At 32.5% G+C, this 22,604-nt stretch overlaps 2 protein-coding genes across 2 annotated transcripts; both read right to left on the bottom strand.

Moving 5' to 3' along the window:
- Window positions 1-3,159: 3,159 nt before the first annotated feature.
- Window positions 3,160-14,026, bottom strand: LOC132723090 (solute carrier family 23 member 2-like). The gene is made up of 9 exons (XM_060707754.1): window positions 13,939-14,026; window positions 11,910-12,091; window positions 9,495-9,615; window positions 8,233-8,389; window positions 7,561-7,814; window positions 6,584-6,748; window positions 5,880-5,988; window positions 4,869-4,964; window positions 3,160-3,738 (listed from the first exon to the last, which is right to left on the bottom strand). Exons 1-9 carry the CDS (start codon window positions 13,999-14,001, stop codon window positions 3,539-3,541), a joined length of 1,347 nt encoding a protein of 448 aa, XP_060563737.1. The 5' UTR covers window positions 14,002-14,026; the 3' UTR covers window positions 3,160-3,538.
- Window positions 14,027-14,470: 444 nt separating this feature from the next.
- On the bottom strand, window positions 14,471-19,720 carry LOC132723098 (solute carrier family 23 member 2-like). The gene is made up of 4 exons (XM_060707763.1): window positions 19,453-19,720; window positions 17,617-17,774; window positions 14,866-15,013; window positions 14,471-14,476 (listed from the first exon to the last, which is right to left on the bottom strand). Exons 1-4 carry the CDS (start codon window positions 19,627-19,629, stop codon window positions 14,471-14,473), a joined length of 489 nt encoding a protein of 162 aa, XP_060563746.1. The 5' UTR covers window positions 19,630-19,720.
- Between the last annotated feature and the right edge of the window lie 2,884 nt (window positions 19,721-22,604).

The raw sequence follows: 22,604 nt of genomic DNA, 5'->3' as shown, positions 1-22,604 counted from the left end.
TGAAATTTATATTGAATAACTCTTTACCTGTATATCTCAGGTAAAGTACACTGACAATGTCGATTGTAAAGAACTTGCTTTTATTTTTAAGAAAATGACATATCATTCGAAATGGAAGAACATGAAATAAGATATGAAAAGTTTTAGTGAAGAAAATAAACATTTAATCACTAAAATATTTTTCTATCCAGAATTTTCTTCGACTGAAAGGTGTATATAGACATAGCTAAATGCATAATTGAATACATGTTTGATATACTTTGTATGCATTGAAATTTTTGCTCAAGCTAACTACAGTAAAACATAGAAAAGAAATAAAATGAATTAATGAATATAATAAAATAAACTATTAAGATGGAAAAAAAAAAAAAAAAATCATTTGCATTTGCCTTGTCTTTCATTGTTGGACAAACCTATGAAACCAATGTTTTACCATTCATTACAATAATGATAGTTTATACAAAGTTGTAATGTGCAGTATTTTAGATGGTTAAGATAAGGTTGATAATTTGGGATTTATTGTATACATGTACTACATCTTCAGATAAATCTCTCACTGGACCCTCTCAGTGAATTGTTTTTGTTAGGGTTTATCATCGGACTTATTCCTGGGAAAACAGCAGGTATTAATAGCTGTACCTGGTTTGTAGGTCAAACATATGTCTTAATTTGATTTGTTTGTTTGCAAGGAGGGGTTGCTAATTAACCTTCACTGTGTTATGATCCATGGCGCTATAAATCAGAGAGGGATTTGTGTCGGACCTATCACAACAATAGGCAAACAAAATCCTGATTGTGCTACGGCTGTCAAAGTGTCATTAAAATTTTGATTTAAATAATTGAAACAACTAGTTTCAATAAAAATATTAATTATATCAAGAAAACTGCAGTTTAGTCTATGAAACATTTCTACGGTTGATGAACGCATCTATATTTGTAGACTGCATGTTAATTAGTCAACTAGAAATGTTATAAAATTTGAAAAAGAAATGGCAGGTAAATTAATAATATATCATTATATGTAGATGTGGTACCTTACTCGTCATTGCCCGGGGGAAAGGAAACACTAAGCAGATTATTCTACCAAATGGCATGATCATAGAATATTACTTGTTTGGGTTTTGTTTTCAAACAACTGAATAAGTAAGTGGTGATAAGAGATTCAGCCATTTGTTTTTGGTAGTTTTCATTATCGTTTTTGAAATAAATCAGTTGATGACTTAATTAACTAATTAATTGATTGATTGATTCCAAACAAAAATGATAATAATATTAATAATTCAGGAAAAATGAACAAATTCATTTGTATGTTTCATTATATCCTATCCTGTATCGAGTGGAATCGAAAACGTGAACCATAGAAACATGTACTGTAACTGCAATACAGAGCTGATTTGGAAAATAATATACATGTGTTTATTGAAGAAAACATGCAGGGAAAAAAAATGTAAATAATATAAACGAATAATGGCAGGTTTAGGCTTAATGGCCCTTTAACCGCAGATCAGTAATTTCAAAACACTGATTTTGCAAGATATCAGAAATCGAGCCTAAAGAAATTATAATTAAAAACATAAATGTGTTGCTTTAAAACCATAGAAAACTTCGAATATCACTACATGTGAAAGAATTTTGTGCTACACGTATATGTGTGTCAAACTTGTTTGCAATTTTCTGTTTACAATATACGATGCAATGTATCAATTTTGCAATGTAACATTGCAGCAGGGGTCAAGCCTATAATGACCTTTAATTTCCGCACAGTAGAAATAGGGAATAGTATTCTTTTATAATGATTGTTACTTTTACAGCATTTTATGTATATGGCAATTGCATACTTTATTTTGTACATTACATTTTCAGTTTTGAAAAGTTAATAGTCGTAGATTGAATGCGTAATCATTGTACTTGGTTATGAAGTTTTAACGACTTATCAAAATGCGAGCATGGTCTCTAAAATCTCATTAACCCTAGGTGGTCCAGTGCAGTAGAATTAATAAATTAAACGAGACTTACCTGGAAGTTGAAGTTCAATTATTATTCTACTGCTACTGGACCACAGGGTTTAATGCCCACCCAATTACCCCTCCCATATGTATAAGCCATTGTCGCATTTTGCATAATTATGTATGCTCTGAAAGTCTGCTTGGTCATCTGATAAGATCATATGTTCATCTCATTAAACCCTGTGGTCCAGTAGCAGTAGAATAATAATTGAACTTCAACTTCCAGGTAAGTCTCGTTTAATTTATTAATTTTAAGGAGTAACGCATGCACACTGTTATTTCCGTCAACGAATGTCATGTATTTATCTTTGCATATTGTTATATTATTAGTTATCTGCCTGTGTAACAGGGTTTTTTTTTTAAATATTTGGAGTTGTGTTTTATTTGCTATTTGTTTAAATGTATACTACTCAACTTTTGCTCACTATTATGAAAAGTATGAAAAAGATTCAATTGTTTATTTTGCAAATCTTCATTAAGCAATGTTTTAAGATGGCTCATATTTAAATGCAATATGTTTTATTCGGGTAGACCTCGTCTCTAGGACACGAAAAACATGCGTCCCTCAATTTTCTGTTATAAATGGGAGCAGGGACACACTATTGTCCTTATACACACACAGATATATTACAAATTTATGCTCATTCAAAGATCAGACTTTTTTTACATTGGTCACTTTGGCATTGCAAAATGTATGATAGACGGCATTTAAGCGAAGCTAAGCTCTGGAGGGCTGAAGGGATAGTAGACACGGGGGGATCACGTGACTTTGTATAGCAATACCCACGAGAAAATGGCGACTGGTAGAGTGGTGTGAGGGGCACATACCGGGAGGTTGGTGTGGTGCTTTATGTACACCACACCATCAAACCATTATCACCAGTGACTGGGAATCGCTCAGATATTAAACACCCAGGTTTAGCTGTCTGCCAGGGCTATTCTTACTATAAAGTATTTTGATCATGGTCGCTGTCCGAAGATTGGTGGAAAGAGCTGTTTGTTAAAATTAAATACTGGTATGTGATTGGACCGGATCCGTGGTCACGTGGTAAGTAACCAATGGGTCGTAAGTTCGATTCGACTTTCATTAACGGCGAACGCCTGTTTATAATTTTAAGAAGCGCAACTAAAAATGCAGAATAGGAAATCCAACAACAATGTAAACGATTTTATTCATTGAGCTCACCAATAAGAAAATTGGTTAATATAAAACATAATTATTTTGTTGCACATTTTGATTCTTTCACAGACATTGAAACTTGACACAGATATGTAAATAATTCTATCAGAGATTATCATGTTTTAACATATTCCAAATACAAAAACAACGGAACCTCATAACACATGGATAAAAGCGTTGGTCCCCAACCTGTGTAACGATTAAATTATCTCACATGATACCAGTGCAAGTTAGTTTCAGGAATAGGTCAGGAAAGTGCTCAAACTTCCTTTTACAATCGAGATAAAATAATATGCTTAAAATGAGATGTGCAGACTACCATTTCCAATGTTAAATACAGCCAAATTGAGCATTAAACACCATTGACTTTCATACTGTGTCTTTTATATGGTAAGAACGGAACAAATTTCATCAGTTTGAGTCGAAGGAACCGTCTCGGCAACAGGGGGTCATATACTTCAAAACCCTCATTGTAGCGAGCGGTATCGAGTTCGGCAGATTCATCGTCATCACTGACGTGCCATGCAGCCATTCCACGATCCTCTAATGACCCTGTAAAATAATATACCCACGTATAAACTACGATATAACAAAGTGTAATGACAATATTTAAAGTTAAATGACAATATTACATAGATTTATGTATTAAAGTTTAATGACAATAAATATTTTAAACGATAAATGACAACATAACAAAGTTAAACTAGAAATGTGTCCATAGGACACGGATGCCCCCACACGCCAATGTTCTGTCAATCTTATGACTCTAGGTCAAATATTTTTTGGACTACATGTGCTACAAGTTGAAAACTAAAAATCAACAAAGGGCCATAATTCTGTTAAATTTGGTCGCAGCAAAAATTCCTTCCTTTATTACCATCTACACATGGAGGTTGTTCATCCCTGGAAGTTTAAGCAAAATCTGCCATCCGGTTTAAGAGGAGTTGCGTTCACAAAATTTCTACATAGTATATAATGAAAAAATCAACAAAGGGCCATAATTCTGTTAAATTTGGTTGCAGCAAAAATTCCTTCCTTTACTGCCATCTACACATTAAGGTTGTTCATCCCTGGAAGTTTAAGCAAAATCTGCCATCCGGTTTAAGAGGAGTTGCATTCACAAAATTTCTACATAGTATATAGTGAAAAAATCAACAAAGGGCCATAATTCTGTAAAATTTGGTCGCAGCAAAAATTCCTTCCTTTACTGCCATCTACACCTTAAGGTTGTTCATCCCTGTAAGTTTAAGCAAAATCTGCCATCCGGTTTAAGAGGAGTTGCGTTCACAAGATTTCGGGACGTACGGACGGACTGACGGACGGACTGACGGACGGACAAGTGCAACGCTATATGCTCCCACATTGTGGGGGCATAACAAACTATAATAAAGTTATGTGACGATATGAATATTAAGTTAAATGGCGCTGTAATTAATAAGTAATAAGTTAAACTGCAATATAATAAAAACTTAAATTGCAATATCACAAAGTTAAATGACGATATAATGAAGTTAAATGCCAATATAACACAGTTAAATCAAAATATAATAAAATTAAATTGCAATATAACCAAAAGTTAAATTGCAATATCATAAAGTTAAAATGACTCTATAATAATGCTAAATGACATTATAACAACTATATGACAATAAAACCAAGTTATATAAAAAAAGAAGACATACCTGACACCGTATTGTCAAGAAAACATGCCAATATGGTACCAACAAGGGTTGGGTTGCCTAGCAACATAGCTATAATTCTGTCAGCTTTTTCATTACCTTTTAAATAGTTAATTTTTATCTTAATTACTAGAACATGTGTATTGAAATCAATAACTTTTTCATCAACATCAAATGTCACACGTTATTCCTATCTGTACAACATAATAATAACGAAGATGAACTGAAGCCAGTAGTTTGATTTAAGCGGAAAATGAATCAAAATAGTCTAAAGTTAAGCGCCCGAAAAAAATCTACTTAAGTAATTTCTTGTATGTAGCGTTAATTATGAGCTGATCTAAATCAGCCGACTTGTGTTGCTATATGTAATTATGCGGATGTTTACATATAGCAAAATGTGTAGGACAAATAGGCCGTTACCCTGCACCGGAAACTATTGAAAAGATCACAGACAATTGCAATTCAACACTAGCTCTTTTATGCAAAGGATTGATTTCCTAAACATATAGAATAGTTTTCATCAGAAATGGTACATGAAGATGCCTTCATAATGCCCCCCCCCCCCGGTCACGGTGGAAGGATTGAACAAAATATAATAATATTAATAAAAAAAAAACACAAAAAACGAAGATCATAAATTTCAAAATCTCACAGACAGCAACCGGAGTACTTTAAAAGGTGAGTAGACGATTCTAAGCCTTAATAGAGCGTTTAAAACGCCTTTCATTTTATGGTCATTTTGTATGATACACAAAATATTATTTAAAAGGTTGGTCTATAATCTTACACACAAGTTATTGTTCCAGACCTTGATCAAATATGTTTATTCCCGTCATGTAAAACTCTCAGTAGAGTTTCTTTTAATATCAACTTCTCATTGTTTGTATTTTTATATTGGAAAATTGGAAAGTGGACAGTCTAAGTCTCAATGCAAAAGTTACACTAAATTAACAAGGCCAATAGGTCAGGAAAAGAAATGTAATTATTTAAAACGAAAAGGAGAATAAGTCAAACCTGAATGGATCGGTGTCACGACTTGATGGACCCATGTTGGTACAGACAGGCCAATAAATATTGACAGTCCAATAATGGCCATATTTCTTGGCGAAGACATATTTGTCACCTGAAATATAATATTTAATGGTCAATAATAGAAACCTTAAAGAACGCCCCAAAAACAGTAAAGTTGAAAATATGGCAGATTAGGTTTAATTACGCCTGTGCATGGACAGAAGTGGTAAATTCAAGATACCGTCCATGCCCAGTAGCAGCGCCTAAGCAGAATTCAACATTCAGATAAGAAAATGGTTGTATTTTGAATTAAGAAACATCAACGAATGTTAAATCACACTACCAGGACAATATAATTAATTACAACCAGATCATTTCACGTATTAGGAAACGTAGCATATAAATGAGTATGACCCTAAATTAAACCCGGGGATCGATTGCTTGTTTTAACCTAATCTGGTACCGGCCATAGTTCCTCATTTTACGCTAATACTGGTTTGTCAAATTTATGATTATTTATGTGAACATGCCTTTATCTTATTAACAAAGAATGCATGTAATTGCATTGATATTTTCATAATTTTACAGTACTGGTTCTTACAAATACAATGATAAAAAGAAAAGAAAATTATTTGCGTACTTATTATACAAACATGCAGCAAAAAAGAAGAAAGAGATGTATGTGTATCAGCTATAAAATGACTTACCTCTAGATTTGACAGGACAACACCAAAGAAGATACCAAACATAACAACAATAGCACCACCAAGAACCGGGCTGGGTATTGTGATGAATAATGCCGAGAACTTCCCAAATATTCCAAACAATACATACAACACCCCCACACCAATAAACACGTGACGACTGGCCACCTGAAACAAACATATACAGAATATATTCCTTATACCTTATCACGCTGAATATACATTTCAAAATGACCTCCCTCCCGCAGAAAAACAAAACAACAAAAAACAACAACAAAAAAACAGAAACAAAACAAAAATCAACAAAACAAAACAACAACAACATCAACAACAACAACAACAACAAACACCAATCAAACGATCAACAATTATCATTTTCAGTACATATCGAATGATTATTCGTCAAGATGAATTTACCATAATTGACCATTGTAGTCGCCCCATTCGCTTATATTAGCCGGCACAGTCCTCGATTATAACCAGTGCAGACCATGATCAGTCAGGACGGCACGAATGACTGCACTGGTTGCAAGGATATATTCAAGTGCCGCAAATACGTGAAAGGTTTATGTTAGGATTATTACAGAACTTCTTAGATCTTGATTTCTGTTCTTGCTAATCCCCCCTCACACAAACAACAACAACAAAAATACGATATGATTGTGGATGATTAGCATTAATATTCAACGTCGTGACTTTTTTTAAATTACCTGGTTATGGAAGAAAATGATACCCGGGCTATCTTTTGTACTGATTTATTTTCCAGAAACATGGCAATACATAAATTATATTCTTTACTATCTTCTGTCATTTTGATGATAAACGCGGGGCAAATTTATATAAGTGAATAAATCATTTGTGCTAATATTCAACATGATCTGATTGCAGATACTCAAGAACAATTTGAATTTTGAATACTTGAAAAATATAACTCAATACGACTGAATTCGCCAATATAAGAAGACTAATATTTTACGTACCCTTGTCACACCTATAGCACCGATATTTCCACCATACGTTCCGGTTGCATGGCCGCAACCCACAGCTCCTGACAGAAATGTACACAGCCCTTCAACCAATAGGCCTCGGTTTACCGCGTGGCGTGGAGGCGGTGGAACGCGACATACCTTTGCGCATGCGTAATAATCACCAATCGAATCCAACACAGATATAAGCGTTGCAATCATGCATGAAAGAAAAGCAACTTCGCTAAACCCGATTGGTCCATACTGACCTGTATGTAAGAGAAAGTCACGATTTAAAACATTTTATTTTCTAAAAGATTATCATTTTTATTTTTCAGCTGTCTTATAATGTCAAATCTAAACATATTTAGATTTAATTCAACTCAATTTTGATGAAAGATTGACGCTTATTCGAAATACGCTCTTGTCCACTACCTGAGACTCGCCTTTCAGGCTGACAATACCAAGTAAGAGGAAACACGATCGTGACCATGTAGGACTCGAAACCAAGACCCTTTGACAGATAGACGAACAATTTAGTAACTAAACAACCCCTTTTAAAGATTGAATTTTTAATGTACACAATTTATAATTGAGAGTAGAAATAACAACGATCCTTAACTATAGTACAACATCTTATATAAGCTTGTAATAGTTACATCCCTTAGAAAGCGATTAACCAAATACCTGGATAAGGAAACGTAAACCAAGGGTGGTCACTTATTATAGATAATCGTGCGTCTGTGCGTGAGTTATAACCTGGATGTTTGGGATCGGAGGGGAATACTCCAAGTTTAGTTAGAACTCCGCATAGTGCCCAGTTGATTATAATAGATATAAGAATCTGAAATTAAAGCCAAAGATTATTCAATATTCATTATTATTCATTATTCTACACACGAGTTTGCACGTGCTATGATTACCATAAGGCATATTAAATGGCATTAAAAAATGTTATCATGACGTATATAGGCCAATAGTTTTTTAAATTTTTTCCACAATACAAAACATTTATGCATATACATACAATATATTGAGATATACATTAAAAGATTTCTTTTAAGATTCTACAAATATTACTAAGAAAGTAATTCAATAGTATAATCTTACCAATAATGCCAGACATACTTTTAAAATAACATTCGAAAAATGCTTTTCAGGAGTTATTTCATTACAAGTTGACAGAAATTCTTTAACATAAAGTTAAATCTCAATATAACATTAAAAACTTAACAGTGATACTTATTTTGACAAAATTGTCATCAACTCAAGGGAAACAACTCCTACTATTTTAATTTTGATGTTCAATAAAGAGTTGTACCTCTTGTCATGAATACTTAATGCATTAATATCAGGAAAAAATAACAGTAGAGGATGCATTTGCTCTAAACAAAATAATCATATAATTGTCTGCATCACTTCTTTTGACTATTGATTATTTTAAACATTAAATGAGCCGTGCAATGACAAAACCAACATAATGGGTTTGCGACCAGCATGGATCCAGACCAGCCTGCGCATCCGCGCAGTCTGATCAGGATCCTTGCTGTTCGCTTACCATCTCTATTACAAGTAGAGAACCTGATAGCGAACAGCATGGATCCTGATCAGACTGCGCAGGCTGGTCTGGATCCATGCTGGTCGCAAACCCATTATGTTGGTTTTGTCGTGGCAAGGCTCAAATGCTGAATATGCCACTAATTAAGTAGTTTTAACTTTTTCGAAGTAATCACCATCACCACCAACTACTACTATTTATATAATCAACACCATTATTAAAATACTAATAGCTTACAATAAAAATAACATGATGCAGTATTTTATTAAGTACTACTGAGTATATGATATTTGGTATTTCAAAAATATTAAACGTTAATGCTTACCATCTTAAATGAAATTATTTTAAGAACTGACTTTTCTAAAAATAGGTTGAAAAATTTTGATATTACCGCAAATACTTGATGCAGAGGGTAACGTATAATCCTGAAGCCATCAGAGGGAGTCCAGACTGGTACGGGCATTTTGTAGTTGGACAGGTATAAGAATAATATCACAGCAACTATGACAGTTCTAAAAATAGAATTTTAGCATTATAAACTTTGCAATGCTTTCATGCCATTCGGAACACATTGTAGGTAACGTTTAATTATCTCGGAAACAACAATGTTTGATGTAGATTTTAAACTAAACTAAACGAACAAACTAGACTAAAAGTCCTGATCCATATGTTGTGCAGCCGAAAAATGATAAAATTCATTTAAAAAAAAAAGAATAAATTTGCATGATGATTTTCTTTTAAACACAAATATTTATATATATAATCATTTTCTAAAAGGTCATATTTTTAAAACAAAATTTGTGAAATTTCAAATATGTTAAGTTACAAATTGTATATGTTTCAATAACAGATGTCAAATTTAAAAATTATGTAACTGGAAGATTAAAATGCGGCTTTTCCTCTTTGTCCAATCAACTGTGCTAAAAGTTTTATAATATATAGGTGATAAGGTCAATAAGGTGATAAGGTGATAAGCTGTCTGTACTTATCATGTTGTTAAACCTTATGACTGATAAAATATCCAGGTGATGATTGTTGTTATAAATTCTATGTTGCTATGTTACATTATTTTGTATTGAAACCTGATTGGTCATTTTGTTATTTAAGACACAAAAAGGTTAAAATTCTATTGGTCAGTTAAAACGAAATCAATTTTAGAATTATTGTAAAGATACATGTAGAAAATTTAGAGACAGTTAGATTTTGGATTTCCAAGTGATAACATTGTATTGTGGCTTTCCACTAAAAATAATCGTTACTGTTTTTAATATCAATTTGTTAACATCAGGATAACCTGTGTTTATGTTATATATTATCTGTGGTATTCCACTAAGAAAGAAACATTAAAATATAAAACGGAACATTGTGTTAAGATTCAATCCACCTTCAGTAGAACTCTAAAGTTAGCGCATAACACATACCTCAATCTTTTGAAATACATGTAGCACATTTTTATGCTTCATATGATACTTCCCTAAGATGGGCGACGTTGTTAACTCTGTTACAAATCCTTGTTCTATATAATATAGAATATAAATATTTGAATTTGGCGGCCCGAAAGAGAATTATAGTGTTGGGTCCCGGCTCAAAAAGCGAATCACGAGCGCAAAAATATGCTAGGCTCAGGCCGCGAATTGGATGGACTGTTTACATTTTGGAGTCTGCAATATTTACTTTATTGAGACTTGATGGTATATGGTATTTTTTCATATATGTAAAATTGTTTGAAAACGATATTTATCGTTGTAACAGATGTTCAATTTGTGTTTAAATATCGTAATATTTTTGATAGTGTGTTTACAGGGGCTTATCACATTGGGGGGAGCAGGATCTGACCCCCAAGCGTCTGTGAACAGAACTGGTATAATCTTATACATATAGACAAGTATTACAGAAACAAACAAAGATAAATAAGATGTGTTTTAATAGTATGATTGAAAAAGATTTCCGTCAATTAATTCAATTTCGGAATATCATTTGGTATTCTGTCAATGGCATTGTCATTGCATTTTATGGTTTGTTAGAACATTATCAGTCATATACTAGTAACTAAATAATGTCTTTATATTTACATCAAATAAGTCGACTTTAACACGATAGATATAACAAAATAGAGTGGTTCAGTGATTTAAAGCAATAACTTGCAACTAGTTTACATGTTTTTTTGTTGTTGTTTTTTTGTAGCGAAGGCTTAAACAATATGCAATATACACTATTCGGTCGGTGTATTCATACTCTTGGATTCGAGGACCATATCAGATGTTTAACAGAAAGGGCTGAAAAGTTGTGATAGCTTACAAACATGTCAGTAACATTTGACAATACTTTTCTGGTCCTTTTTAAAGATGTCTTAGGAACATAAAGAATGACCATTGGAATAAAATTGCACGGTGAAAAAAAAACAAAAAAAAAACAACAACAAAAACAAAAAACAAACAAAAAAAAAAAAAAAAAACAAAAAAAAACAAACAAAAAAAACCGTAAAAGATAATGTGTAGTATATGTAGTTGTTGGATTTTAAAACTGACTGTGTAAAGGTCATATGATGACATTACAGTTTTACTAGTGGTGCAAGACCTCAGGTGTCCCTCCATGGATTATTATAGGCAAGAAAGGCAACCTGAGTACAGCCAAAGGATTTCCGTAAGCTATCTGTAAAGCTTCCTAACATAAAAGAATCCAGAGTCCCTGACTGGATTCGAACCCAGAGCGGTAAGGGGTCGGTTCGTATCCGCTTGGCAACAAAGACCCCAACAATAATGAAAATTATAGAGGGAATAATAATGATAATCATATGCATACTTACGACATGGCTATACCCCAGTTAACTTCTACAAACTTGAGAACAGGCTTGACTATGAATATAAAGAGAAGAAGCATAGTTGGCACGATTGTGAGAGGTCCAACAAGTTTGAGGAGGACGCCAATAAGTCCAGTGAAGCCGAGGAACGCGTGTACAATCCCAGCTAGCATTAGACTTCCCTGAAGCTGAAATATGTTATGTTAAATTTGAAACATGTTCCAGTAAGAGAAAAGCACTGCATGCACAGCATTAACCTTAAATAAAAAGAAGTAACAAGTTTGCTTAAGTTGGAGGTTAAAAGATCCCGCTATTCGTAAGCAAAAACAAACAAACAAACAAACAAACCAACCGACAAACCAAACATCAAACCAACCAACAAACAAACAAACAAAAAAAGTAAAAAACGTATTAATAATGTTAGTTGAATAAGCGGGGATGGAAATACCTATCATAAATTTGAAGTCAAACAATGTTTATTAATCATTCATTTATATTATTGCCCTGTGAACAAAAACGTTAGGTGTTCCAACACGTGCATCCGACAGAATCATGGCTTGCAAAGCGAAAATGGTCGGTGATAGAATATTGGCATGCGATAGAATAATGGAGTGCTGGAAAATCACTGCGTGTGATAAAATCATGGTGTAAGCTAAAAATCATGGTGTGTGTGCGACAATATCATGGCGTGCGTGTGACAATATCATGGCGTATCTGCGACAATATCATGGCGTATGTGCGTCAATATCATTGCGTATGTGCGTCAATATCATTGCGTGTGTGTGACAATATCATGGATATTATGGCGTGTGTGCGACTATATCATGGCGTCTCTGCGACAATATCATGGCGTATGTGCGTCAATATCATTGCGTGTGTGACAATATCATGGCGTGCGTGCGACAATATCATGGCGTATCTGCGACAATATCATGGCATATGTGCGTCAATATCATGGCTTATGTGCGACAATATCATGTCGTATGTGCGACAATATCATGGCTTATGTGCGACAATATCCTGGCGTGCGTGCGACAATATCATGGCGTATGTGTACGTCAATATTCATGGCTTATGTGCGACAATATATGTCGATGTGCGACCAATATTATGTTATGCGACAATATCTATGGCTTATGTGCGACAATATCCTGGCGTGCGTGCGACAATATCATGGCGTATCTGCGACAATATCATGGCGTATGTGCGTCAATATCATTGCGTGTGTGCGACAATATCATGGCGCGTGTGTGACAATATCATGGATATTATGGCGTGTGTGCGACTATATCACGGCGTGCGATAGAATATGATACATTTAGGCACCATCTAATTGTAAATGTTTATACAACCTTATATTGCAAAATTTAAATTTCTGCGGAGGAAGTGAGCTGACGGATATTTAGTCGGCGGTAATGCACGTCATTGGGGTTCCTGGCCTTTATTAACTCCGTAAAATGAAACTAAATCAAGCATCAAACTTACCAGTAAAACGTTTTATGTTTAACATCATAATAATTAAACGTTCGCCATATCCCACAGAAAGCTACATCAAAATATAATTGTTTACGGAAAAACAGTCTAACTTGTTACACCCTAATATGATTCAAACTATAAGGATATGTTTCAATGTACGTAACATTCACCATGATAAATAAATGAGCCGCGTCATGACAAAACCAACATAATGCGTTTGAGACCAGCATGGATCCAGACCAGCCTGCGCATCCGCGCAGTCTGATCAGGATCCATGCTGTTCGCTATCGGTTTCTCTACTTGTTATAGAGTTTGTAAGCGAACAGCATGGATCCTGATCAGACTGCGCGGATGCGCAAACCCATTACGTTGGACGCGGCTCAAATATATTTTAATGTCTCAAGTCACGACTTTTTGTTTATTTTATACTTAATCATTTAGTTGTTATGAAACAAGGTAAACATGTAATGAAAAATAAAACTGATGTAAACAAATCACGTGACCAAACTAAAATGACAATTTTTAAAGAATATTTGAAGTATTAATCACAAATACTTACCGCACGAACATTTAGTAGAATTCTTTCCATAGTCACGTCCGGGTCAGTAGAATTGGAAGACATATTGACTGCTGGTGAAACTGCTGCAAAATAGTAATTTACACTGCCTTTCCTTACAGGCACAATATGCCTCAGAAATCCATATTGTTTTAATTCGTTAGAAATGCCAAAATGCGTGTGATAATGTTTTACATGTATTAATGGATTAAGGGCATGTTATAGATATTCAATAACTGAAGAAAGTAGCGCTGAACATGAAGTTATGTTCCTTAAAGGTAGCAAATGTAAAAAAGTAGTAATTTGACTATGGTCACCATTCTGATTTATGCAGGCATACTATATTCCATCTTAATTCCGATTTTGAAATCGTTTAGAAATATATGATTTTACTATATCTTCATTTCATTTAATGAGTATTTATAGAGTCTGCAGAAAGCATTGAAAAATAAAACGATCGAAATGTAAAATAGCGATTAAGAAATGGTACGAGCACATTGGTGTGGGTATAGAAATATCCTCTTACCGGCTTCTTTTAATTCTGAAATAAACAATGTGTATTATCATTATCATTAGTAATAATACTATTATTATTATTTTTATCATCATCATCATCATCATCATCGTCATCGTCATCGTCACCATCACCGTCACCGTCATCGTCATCATCATCATCACCATCACCATCACCACCATCATCATCATCATCATCATCATCATCATCATTATCATCATCATCATCATCATCATCATTTTATTATTATTACAATTATTATTTAATTTATTACCATTATTTTTATAATTCTCATCAATATTATTATTATTATTATTGTCGGAACCTAGCACTTACACAATAAGTCGAAATATGTCGAGAGTCAAAAGTGCAAGCAGTTACTTATAAGAAATATGTTGAAATGTCTGTAGCAATACTTTATCAAAGCGTACAATGTCTAAAATTATGACATACATATGGACATTTTTACCTGGAGCCAATGTAGAACAAAAGGTTCCCTCCACACTTCCAACCAGTAACAATGGTACCACATACTCTGACATCGCTCCTTGAAAAAGTGGCAACCTAATGAATAGAATAACTTTGTTAGTATAGATTAAAATATTATTTACACAAACATTATCAATATTGAATGTCTAATGAATTATCTGTGAAGGTATGATGGCTAGGACTTTGTGCCGTGTGCAGATTTTATTCTTGTAGTGGGACGAATAGTACGAAAGGACTATGGTACGAAAGGACTATGCATGAAGTCTTCGTTTGACATGTCTTCGTACTTTTACATTTTCGCCTTACAAAACCGCAAATAAATTGATACACAGCTATCATCTTTTCCATGTTTTCAGTTTTCGATCTGAAATTGAATTGGTCAAGGAAAGTAACCGCTGTGAGTAGTAAAGTATTCACGTTGAAAGTGATATATCATTTTAATATGCTAGTTACATTAATCCACGCAACAGTTCTCTTAATTGGTAAAAGAACTGAATTTCGAAAATAATTATTTGCTGTTTGTTGAATTTGAGTAACATAACTATTATTATCAAAACAGAGGTAGACTAATTTCAAAATACTATTGATTATAAGATGATAGATTAAATGATAATGTTAGAGATGATTTGTAATGTTAAAAATGAAGGATGAATAATAAGATAATAATAAGATAAAACATTCGTTTTCACAAAACAAAACTTGTAAAATACCAGCCGCGTACGAGATCTTTTTCATTTCTGAAACTAATGTAAGTCATAAGAACTGCATTAATTCAACCAAATTATTTGGCAATCAATTTGTGACAACAATATGCGGATTACAAATTTAAAAATGGACGGCAACATGTAGCATTTAAAGAAGGAATAAACTTGTTTGAAGCTAGACCAAATAAATAAATAAATAAATAAATAAATAAATAAATAAATAAATAAATAAATAAATAAATAAATAAATAAATAAATAAATGCCTATCAATGAAGGAATTTAGGGTCCAAACCGTTTCTCTTATATGACACCAGGCCTGCAGAACCTAAACATGTTTTCTTATAGTAGCGTATGAATTTACAACTGCATTAAAAATGGCAAAATGACGTCATTCTAAGAACGCAATTCATTCATAAAAGGCGCGCGGGATTGGCGTCATTTAAAGCAAGCGACTTAGATAATCCTGTCTGATACCCAAGAATCATGTAGAAGACAGCGTCATCATTTAAATGTTCTTTATCTTTATCCGCAGCGATATTAACAAGACAAAAAAAAAATATTATTTTGATTTTTATGTCTTTCACATTTGTCAGATTCGCATTATCATTAATTATTTGATTAGTCATGACATTTTAAATATATAAAAACATATAAATACAATTAACTGAACACCCAGTTATGAAATGACAGTTATTTACGAAAATGTTGGGCAGACACACAATGAGGGGGCATTGATATTTTTACACACTTTGTTACATTCCACTGCAATGAAAAATCAGAGTTGCCTGAAAAGAGGAAAAATGCAAAAAAGAAGAAAAAAATCAGTGACATGAGCGAAAAGTTGACATTTATAAATTAAGAAGTATTATGTAGCAAAAAAAAAAATGAAAACAAAAATGAATTAATATTTTTATTTTGAATTTAGGTTAAGCTTGTTTATAAGAAATATGAGGGGAGCTGTCGAAATAAAGCTTCAAAGATTTTACAAACTATATATAACAACGTTTCAACGACGTCACTGGTACTATTTCGAGAGAGGTTTAGCAAAAACTGCTATTCAATGCACACTTGATATAAGAGCAAAACAGAACAAAATGTTCCCTTACAAAATTTTCAATGTGCTATGTTTAGTAGGTTTTAGCTTAGACTTTGCTTATGTGCCACCAACCTTTTTTAAATTAACAAATGCTGTTCATACAAACAAAAATTTTCTTCCAATTATTAACAGCAAAATGTAACTTTCAATAGTTGTACCTTATCAAAAGCATTGAACAATGTTTATTTTCTGATACCTATTTCTTAGAATCACCAATCTCCAAAAATTGAATTTTGTTGTTTTTGTTGCGTTTTGCTTTTGGTTTACTTGAAACTTTGAAACATATTTTATTATTGTCACCTACAAAGATTATAATAATCGTTATAAGTCCATTCCAATAATAATCCCCCTTTGGTTTAAAACGTATTTTATCTTTTTATCAAGTTTCAATATTACATATCAAACACAAAACTTAAACAAAATCATGATAAAGTGGATTGACCTCAAAGCTTATTGTACTAGCTAGACATCGGTACAGATTTTGGCGATACAAACAATTTAACAAATTGTTTCATCCGAGATAAAATATGTTAACATTATTATAAGAAAATAAGACAAAATTAGAACAAAACAAACAAAAGAAAATCGAGAGAAAACCATAAAGAAGTGTTAAGAAGTTTAAATTAGGAAAGAAATCCGAGTAAAGAAGAAAATATGAGAAAATTTAAAGATATAAAGAAGTGTGAAGCTATAGAATTGGGCGAACTGCAGAATGACACATTCATAAAGATGATGGACCTTTTCATTTTGACATTATTTTAAAATTTCTGGTCTTCCCTATTATCCAAGAGACTATTTTCACCTTCACTAGTAGTCCATGACCATGTGCTAGTTTATTTAATTTATTGAAATAAAATAATAAAATTTATAACCATACCTAATACCAATGGTGTTCATAGCTAGGGTTGTTACGCCGCTCATAAAGAGCGTAGAGCTGAGGAGCCTCGCTTTGAAAATATCATTGCCGGACGCGCATACCGCCTCAGCTACCAACAGGGACACAATAAGCTGCGTCGATAAAGACAGGAGGCCTTGCTGTAAAAATTAAAACAAACATGTTTTTTTTTTCATTCCAAATGTGGACCTTTTGAGGAAAAAATGTTGTTTTCTGTTTGTTTGCTTTTTAAACTAAAATAGTGGACCTGTTTTTTCTCAGATATACAAGTAAATAAATTGTTTTCTAACTAAATATCATATAAACTGTTTTACTCAAATACAAGAATATACTTGTTAAAGGCACATTATGCCTCAGATATCAATATTTATTAAAGTCTTTAGAAATGTCAAACATGCACGTGTTTAATAGTGCTTTACTAATGGAATAAGAACATGCTAGGTGTTTAACAGCTGAAAAAAGTAGCGCTGAATGTGCAGTAATGTGTCGTAAAGTTAGCAAAATGTAAACAATGTACATGTTTTATTTTGACTTCCAGACAAAATGATATTCACAAAAAATATACCAATAACAACAAAGCAAAGAAAGCAAAGATAGTTCATCAAAGTGGGAAATGAGTATTTTATGGAAACTGTAAGAAGATACCAAACATTTTTAAATAGCATTTCTGGGCCTTTAATCTAAATATGTTTGATTTGACGAAACATATACAATTTTTTTACAACCATTGTGTAATTGTGGAGTATATTGTCAAATCTATTCACTTATTTCACTTATTTTTCCTTTAATTTCTTTTATAGTAATTTACAAAATATCAGATTAACAAAAGTACATGTATTATATTTCTTATCTGTATTATACGTACATAGTACTCATATTATATGTAATAATGTTTACTTATGTCTGCTTAATCTCAGTTGATTGGACTTACATGTATTTTATATGTATATTAATTTTGTGTATATCATTTGAGAAAGAGACTTAAATAAACGAATAAATTTAACTCATTTTAAAATTGTTATAGATTCTTTGCACGTTCTACCGACTGATGGCAGCTTATATATACCTTTCTACCATTTTAAAAACCAGCCACTTTGGTTCAATAGTGACACTATTATTATATTATACCATTGCATCTGTTGACACATAATTTGAATAAAATGGCGAGAAATGATATACATAAAAGGTCCGTATTTCATATATATTCAAATGACATTGCATGTAAAGCAAAACATATCAACATTAATCATGTCACGGAAGTGTTTACTCCTCTAAAATATTTCCTAGGCTATAAATATACCTGCAGTTTGAAGATTATAAGTATATTTCAAGGATATATTATAAGATACATGCATGCATATTGTAACAGATAGAAAAATAAAATCGAAAATGACCAATGACAAATGCATCATGTGGTTATAACAAACAATTCCTCCTTATACTTAAATTTGTTTTTAAGTGCATGACTATGATATATCTATAAAGTTATCATTTAACTATTATGGTACATTGTATATATTTATGTGCCGAACCCAACTGAATTTGTTTGAAAATCTTTGCCCAGCTTTGAACTTGGATCAGTTAAGTGATCTGAGTATCCAAACACAAAAACTAAGCTGCTAGCAGTATAGAGCCTGGTCAGATTGCTCGGTTGTGCAGGCTGAACTGGCTTTTACTCGTGGAAAAAGCTTATCATATATGTTCGGTTCTGTGTGTTCTAAGTTTAATAAGGGTCCATCCACCCTTTCAGGCAATGAGAGTATGAACCCCATTCCTTCGGTTCCACCAGGTTAAAGGTTAAAGTATATATTAAATTACCTGTAATGCACAGACTATTGTAATATGTATAGGTGGCGAATCCTTTACTCCATAAATCAAGTAATTCGCGTGAACACTCTTTTGATGTTGTAAAGTTTTGTCGGGCTGTTTATCACCGTCTCTGTCAGCAGATGATAACGCAGTTTCGTCTAAACATTCCTCCTTTGAATCAAGCATTTTACGTGAATTAGTTTGATAAATTTTACACTAAATTCAAAATCACTATAAGCATGTTATTGCAATGTTTCAATTGAATGCATTTTTTTTACTGAATGGCGATCTGGATTACTGAAAGTGGCCTAATAAACCATTTGCACAAACAATTTCTGTGCTTTATCATAAATAATTTAAGTTTTATATGCGTCCGCATGCACATGCTAGTATATGTATATTACTTATTCGTGCTTATCTTGACCCCATATGTATTCAAAAAGAGCAATCATTTGTTACTATCTTATTTTTTCTATTTAATACATATGAATAAAATAAAGATTTATACCAATAAATCTATTACACGACGGCAAATATTGGACAATATACAGTTTTTTTTTGTCTATATAAAGCTATCAAACACATTGGTCTATAAAAAAAGACACATGATTAAATTCTGATTTTTCTCTATACTGTAGATAGCTCAATTATTGTATTTTGATATTTAAATTCCTTAAACTTTTAATTGACTGGTCCTTATTCAAAGATGGGCTCATTCAGTAGGTATAGCGCTAAGGTAAGCAGAATCATCATAAACATTTGAGGATTTGGAATTCTTATTTTCTCTATTCTAAACACAAAAAGGTGTCGACATATTTTAGAAATTAACAACTAGCCCAAGAGATATGACTTTGTTATTTTTGTTTTTACAGAAAATTTATTGGCTGAAATACTGATATTACTTTTATAATGCAAGATATCCTCTAGTTAAACAAAATAATGGCTGAGGCAATATAAAACCGAGCTTTGGTTAAACATACATTAAATGCAGACGAGCGAATATTCATTCGGCAATACACATTTTTTGTGTTTCGTTTTTGCTTTGGTCATTATCAGATGACTTATACAAATAAAGTACGCGATTTGGTTAAATATATGATGTGAACACTGCTATGTTGAATGAATATTAGGAACCGTTTATGTTGTATTATAATACTACTTTATAATTTGTATTGCAATGACTATATTCAAAATATTTAATACGTATATCGCCCAATATCTAAATTAAAAATCACGAACTATACATATCTTGTATCATAAAAATATATAAGGATCAACCATGTTTTATTATGTAATAAATGCGCACACATCATTAAACGTTGACACCATTTGTCTCCACTTAATGTATGTCAAACATAATTCAGATTTACGGCGTGGTGAACTTATTTTGCCATGCTATTTTTTATACCATATTTACGGCCGTTGATTGGACTACGTGTTTTTCTTTAATGAAAAGTATATTGTTGATAAATAGGTAATAGGTGTATTAACGGACATCCTGTATATATATCATTGCAAAGGATCGTGGCATCCGTAATTTGGTCAATATTGTTTGCCAACAATCATATATCTTATGCCATTAAAACATACATTTCCTGAATGCGTGATTGTGTGCGAGAGAGTATGACGCTGCTATTCACTCGGATTATGTCGGAGAAAAGAGCGGGTTATTTATTTGTGAATTGATGACTTAAACAACGTGCACATGTCCGTTATTCATTTTATAAAAAATTCTGATCCCCAACCCACTGACAAAAATACAATAAACAACCCCACATCTAATAATAATAATAATAATAATAATAATAATAATAATAATAATAATAATAATAAATAAAACGAATTAAAAAAAAATCGACCCCACTACGAGACTCCCAGTGCCACTCCCGAAGAAACCTTTGTATACAAATCTGTCTATATCATTGTTGATGTGCATGTGAAAGAAACAGTACTTTTCGTTTTTTGCCTTGTTTGTTTATCCTCCTTTTAAATAATTTTGTTGTTAGTGGGTTTTCTTTTGATTTTTTGTGTTTGGTTACTTTACACAATTAATACGTTGTCAAGGATTAACATGTAAGCACGATGTGTCACTATCAACATACTGTTTTCTTTTCCGGACATAGAAATTATCTATACTTTTTGTCAAAGTGTCAATTGCATGATTGTGTTAATGATTGTTTATTTACACAGTCATAGGTCCGAGGAGGATGGCTCTCTGTCATGTTGTAATAATTTATCGGCCTGACACACTCTTATATATTTTATTTGACTTTTAAGATTTATAATAAAATTGTGGTAAAAATTAAACATTAGTGCAATTAGAATGACCATGACCTTTCGTGTGAGCAATTATTATAGAACTCCGTGTTATGGTATCCTATAAATAATATTTGTTACCTTCACCGAAAGAGATATTTCGTTCAATATTCAAGAATATTGGCAACAAGGGTTACTTTAACAGTGCTCAGTTTTCCCCTTGTGAATTTCGTTAAGAAGTGATGTTCTACCCATTTACATAACTCATTTTAACAATTAATTTGCACTTAGTCAATCAATAACCCAAGTGTAAATATAGGTGAAAAATTGACTGAGCGTTTTTATGACAGATATATACAGATATGGAAAATGCAACCTCTCCCACGCCCCCTAGCACCGATTTAAGCATTAATAAATGCTCAACTAAATGTTTTTAAATCAGTGACACCAAATGTCCTATAAAATATCATTTAAAAGGATATCACAACACTGTAATGAAGTACTGGGCGACTTTTTACAACCGCCACATAGTACATTGCACCTGATGTTAATACAAAAATCCAGGAATATAAAAAAAGTTTACACTTACAGCAGTTAAAGTAATGAACATATGTGCTCAATTATTATATGATCTAAAAATAGCTGCAATCTTATTGGTCCAAACTGTAGTCAACAGAACTTTTTATAAAATCATATTCACTGGGTGTAGTATCATATTAACTGGCTGAATTGTATTTTCAAATCTAAAAATAGATTGAGACTCATATTCAATGACCATACACCGTAGACTGTTAATTACGTGTGTTAATTAAAAAAATAATTGTTGCGTTTTGTTCTTTATGGCATATTTCTCGATTGAAATATCATTACTTTACTGTTATACTTAAATACTAAACCGCATTGAT

This window comes from Ruditapes philippinarum, unplaced genomic scaffold (assembly GCF_026571515.1).
Source record: "Ruditapes philippinarum isolate M1 unplaced genomic scaffold, ASM2657151v2 ctg91_1_1_1_1, whole genome shotgun sequence".
NCBI lineage: Eukaryota > Metazoa > Mollusca > Bivalvia > Venerida > Veneridae > Ruditapes > Ruditapes philippinarum.
The sequence above is the reverse complement of the archived record's forward strand: the minus strand, read 5'-3'. Positions and strand labels throughout refer to the sequence as shown.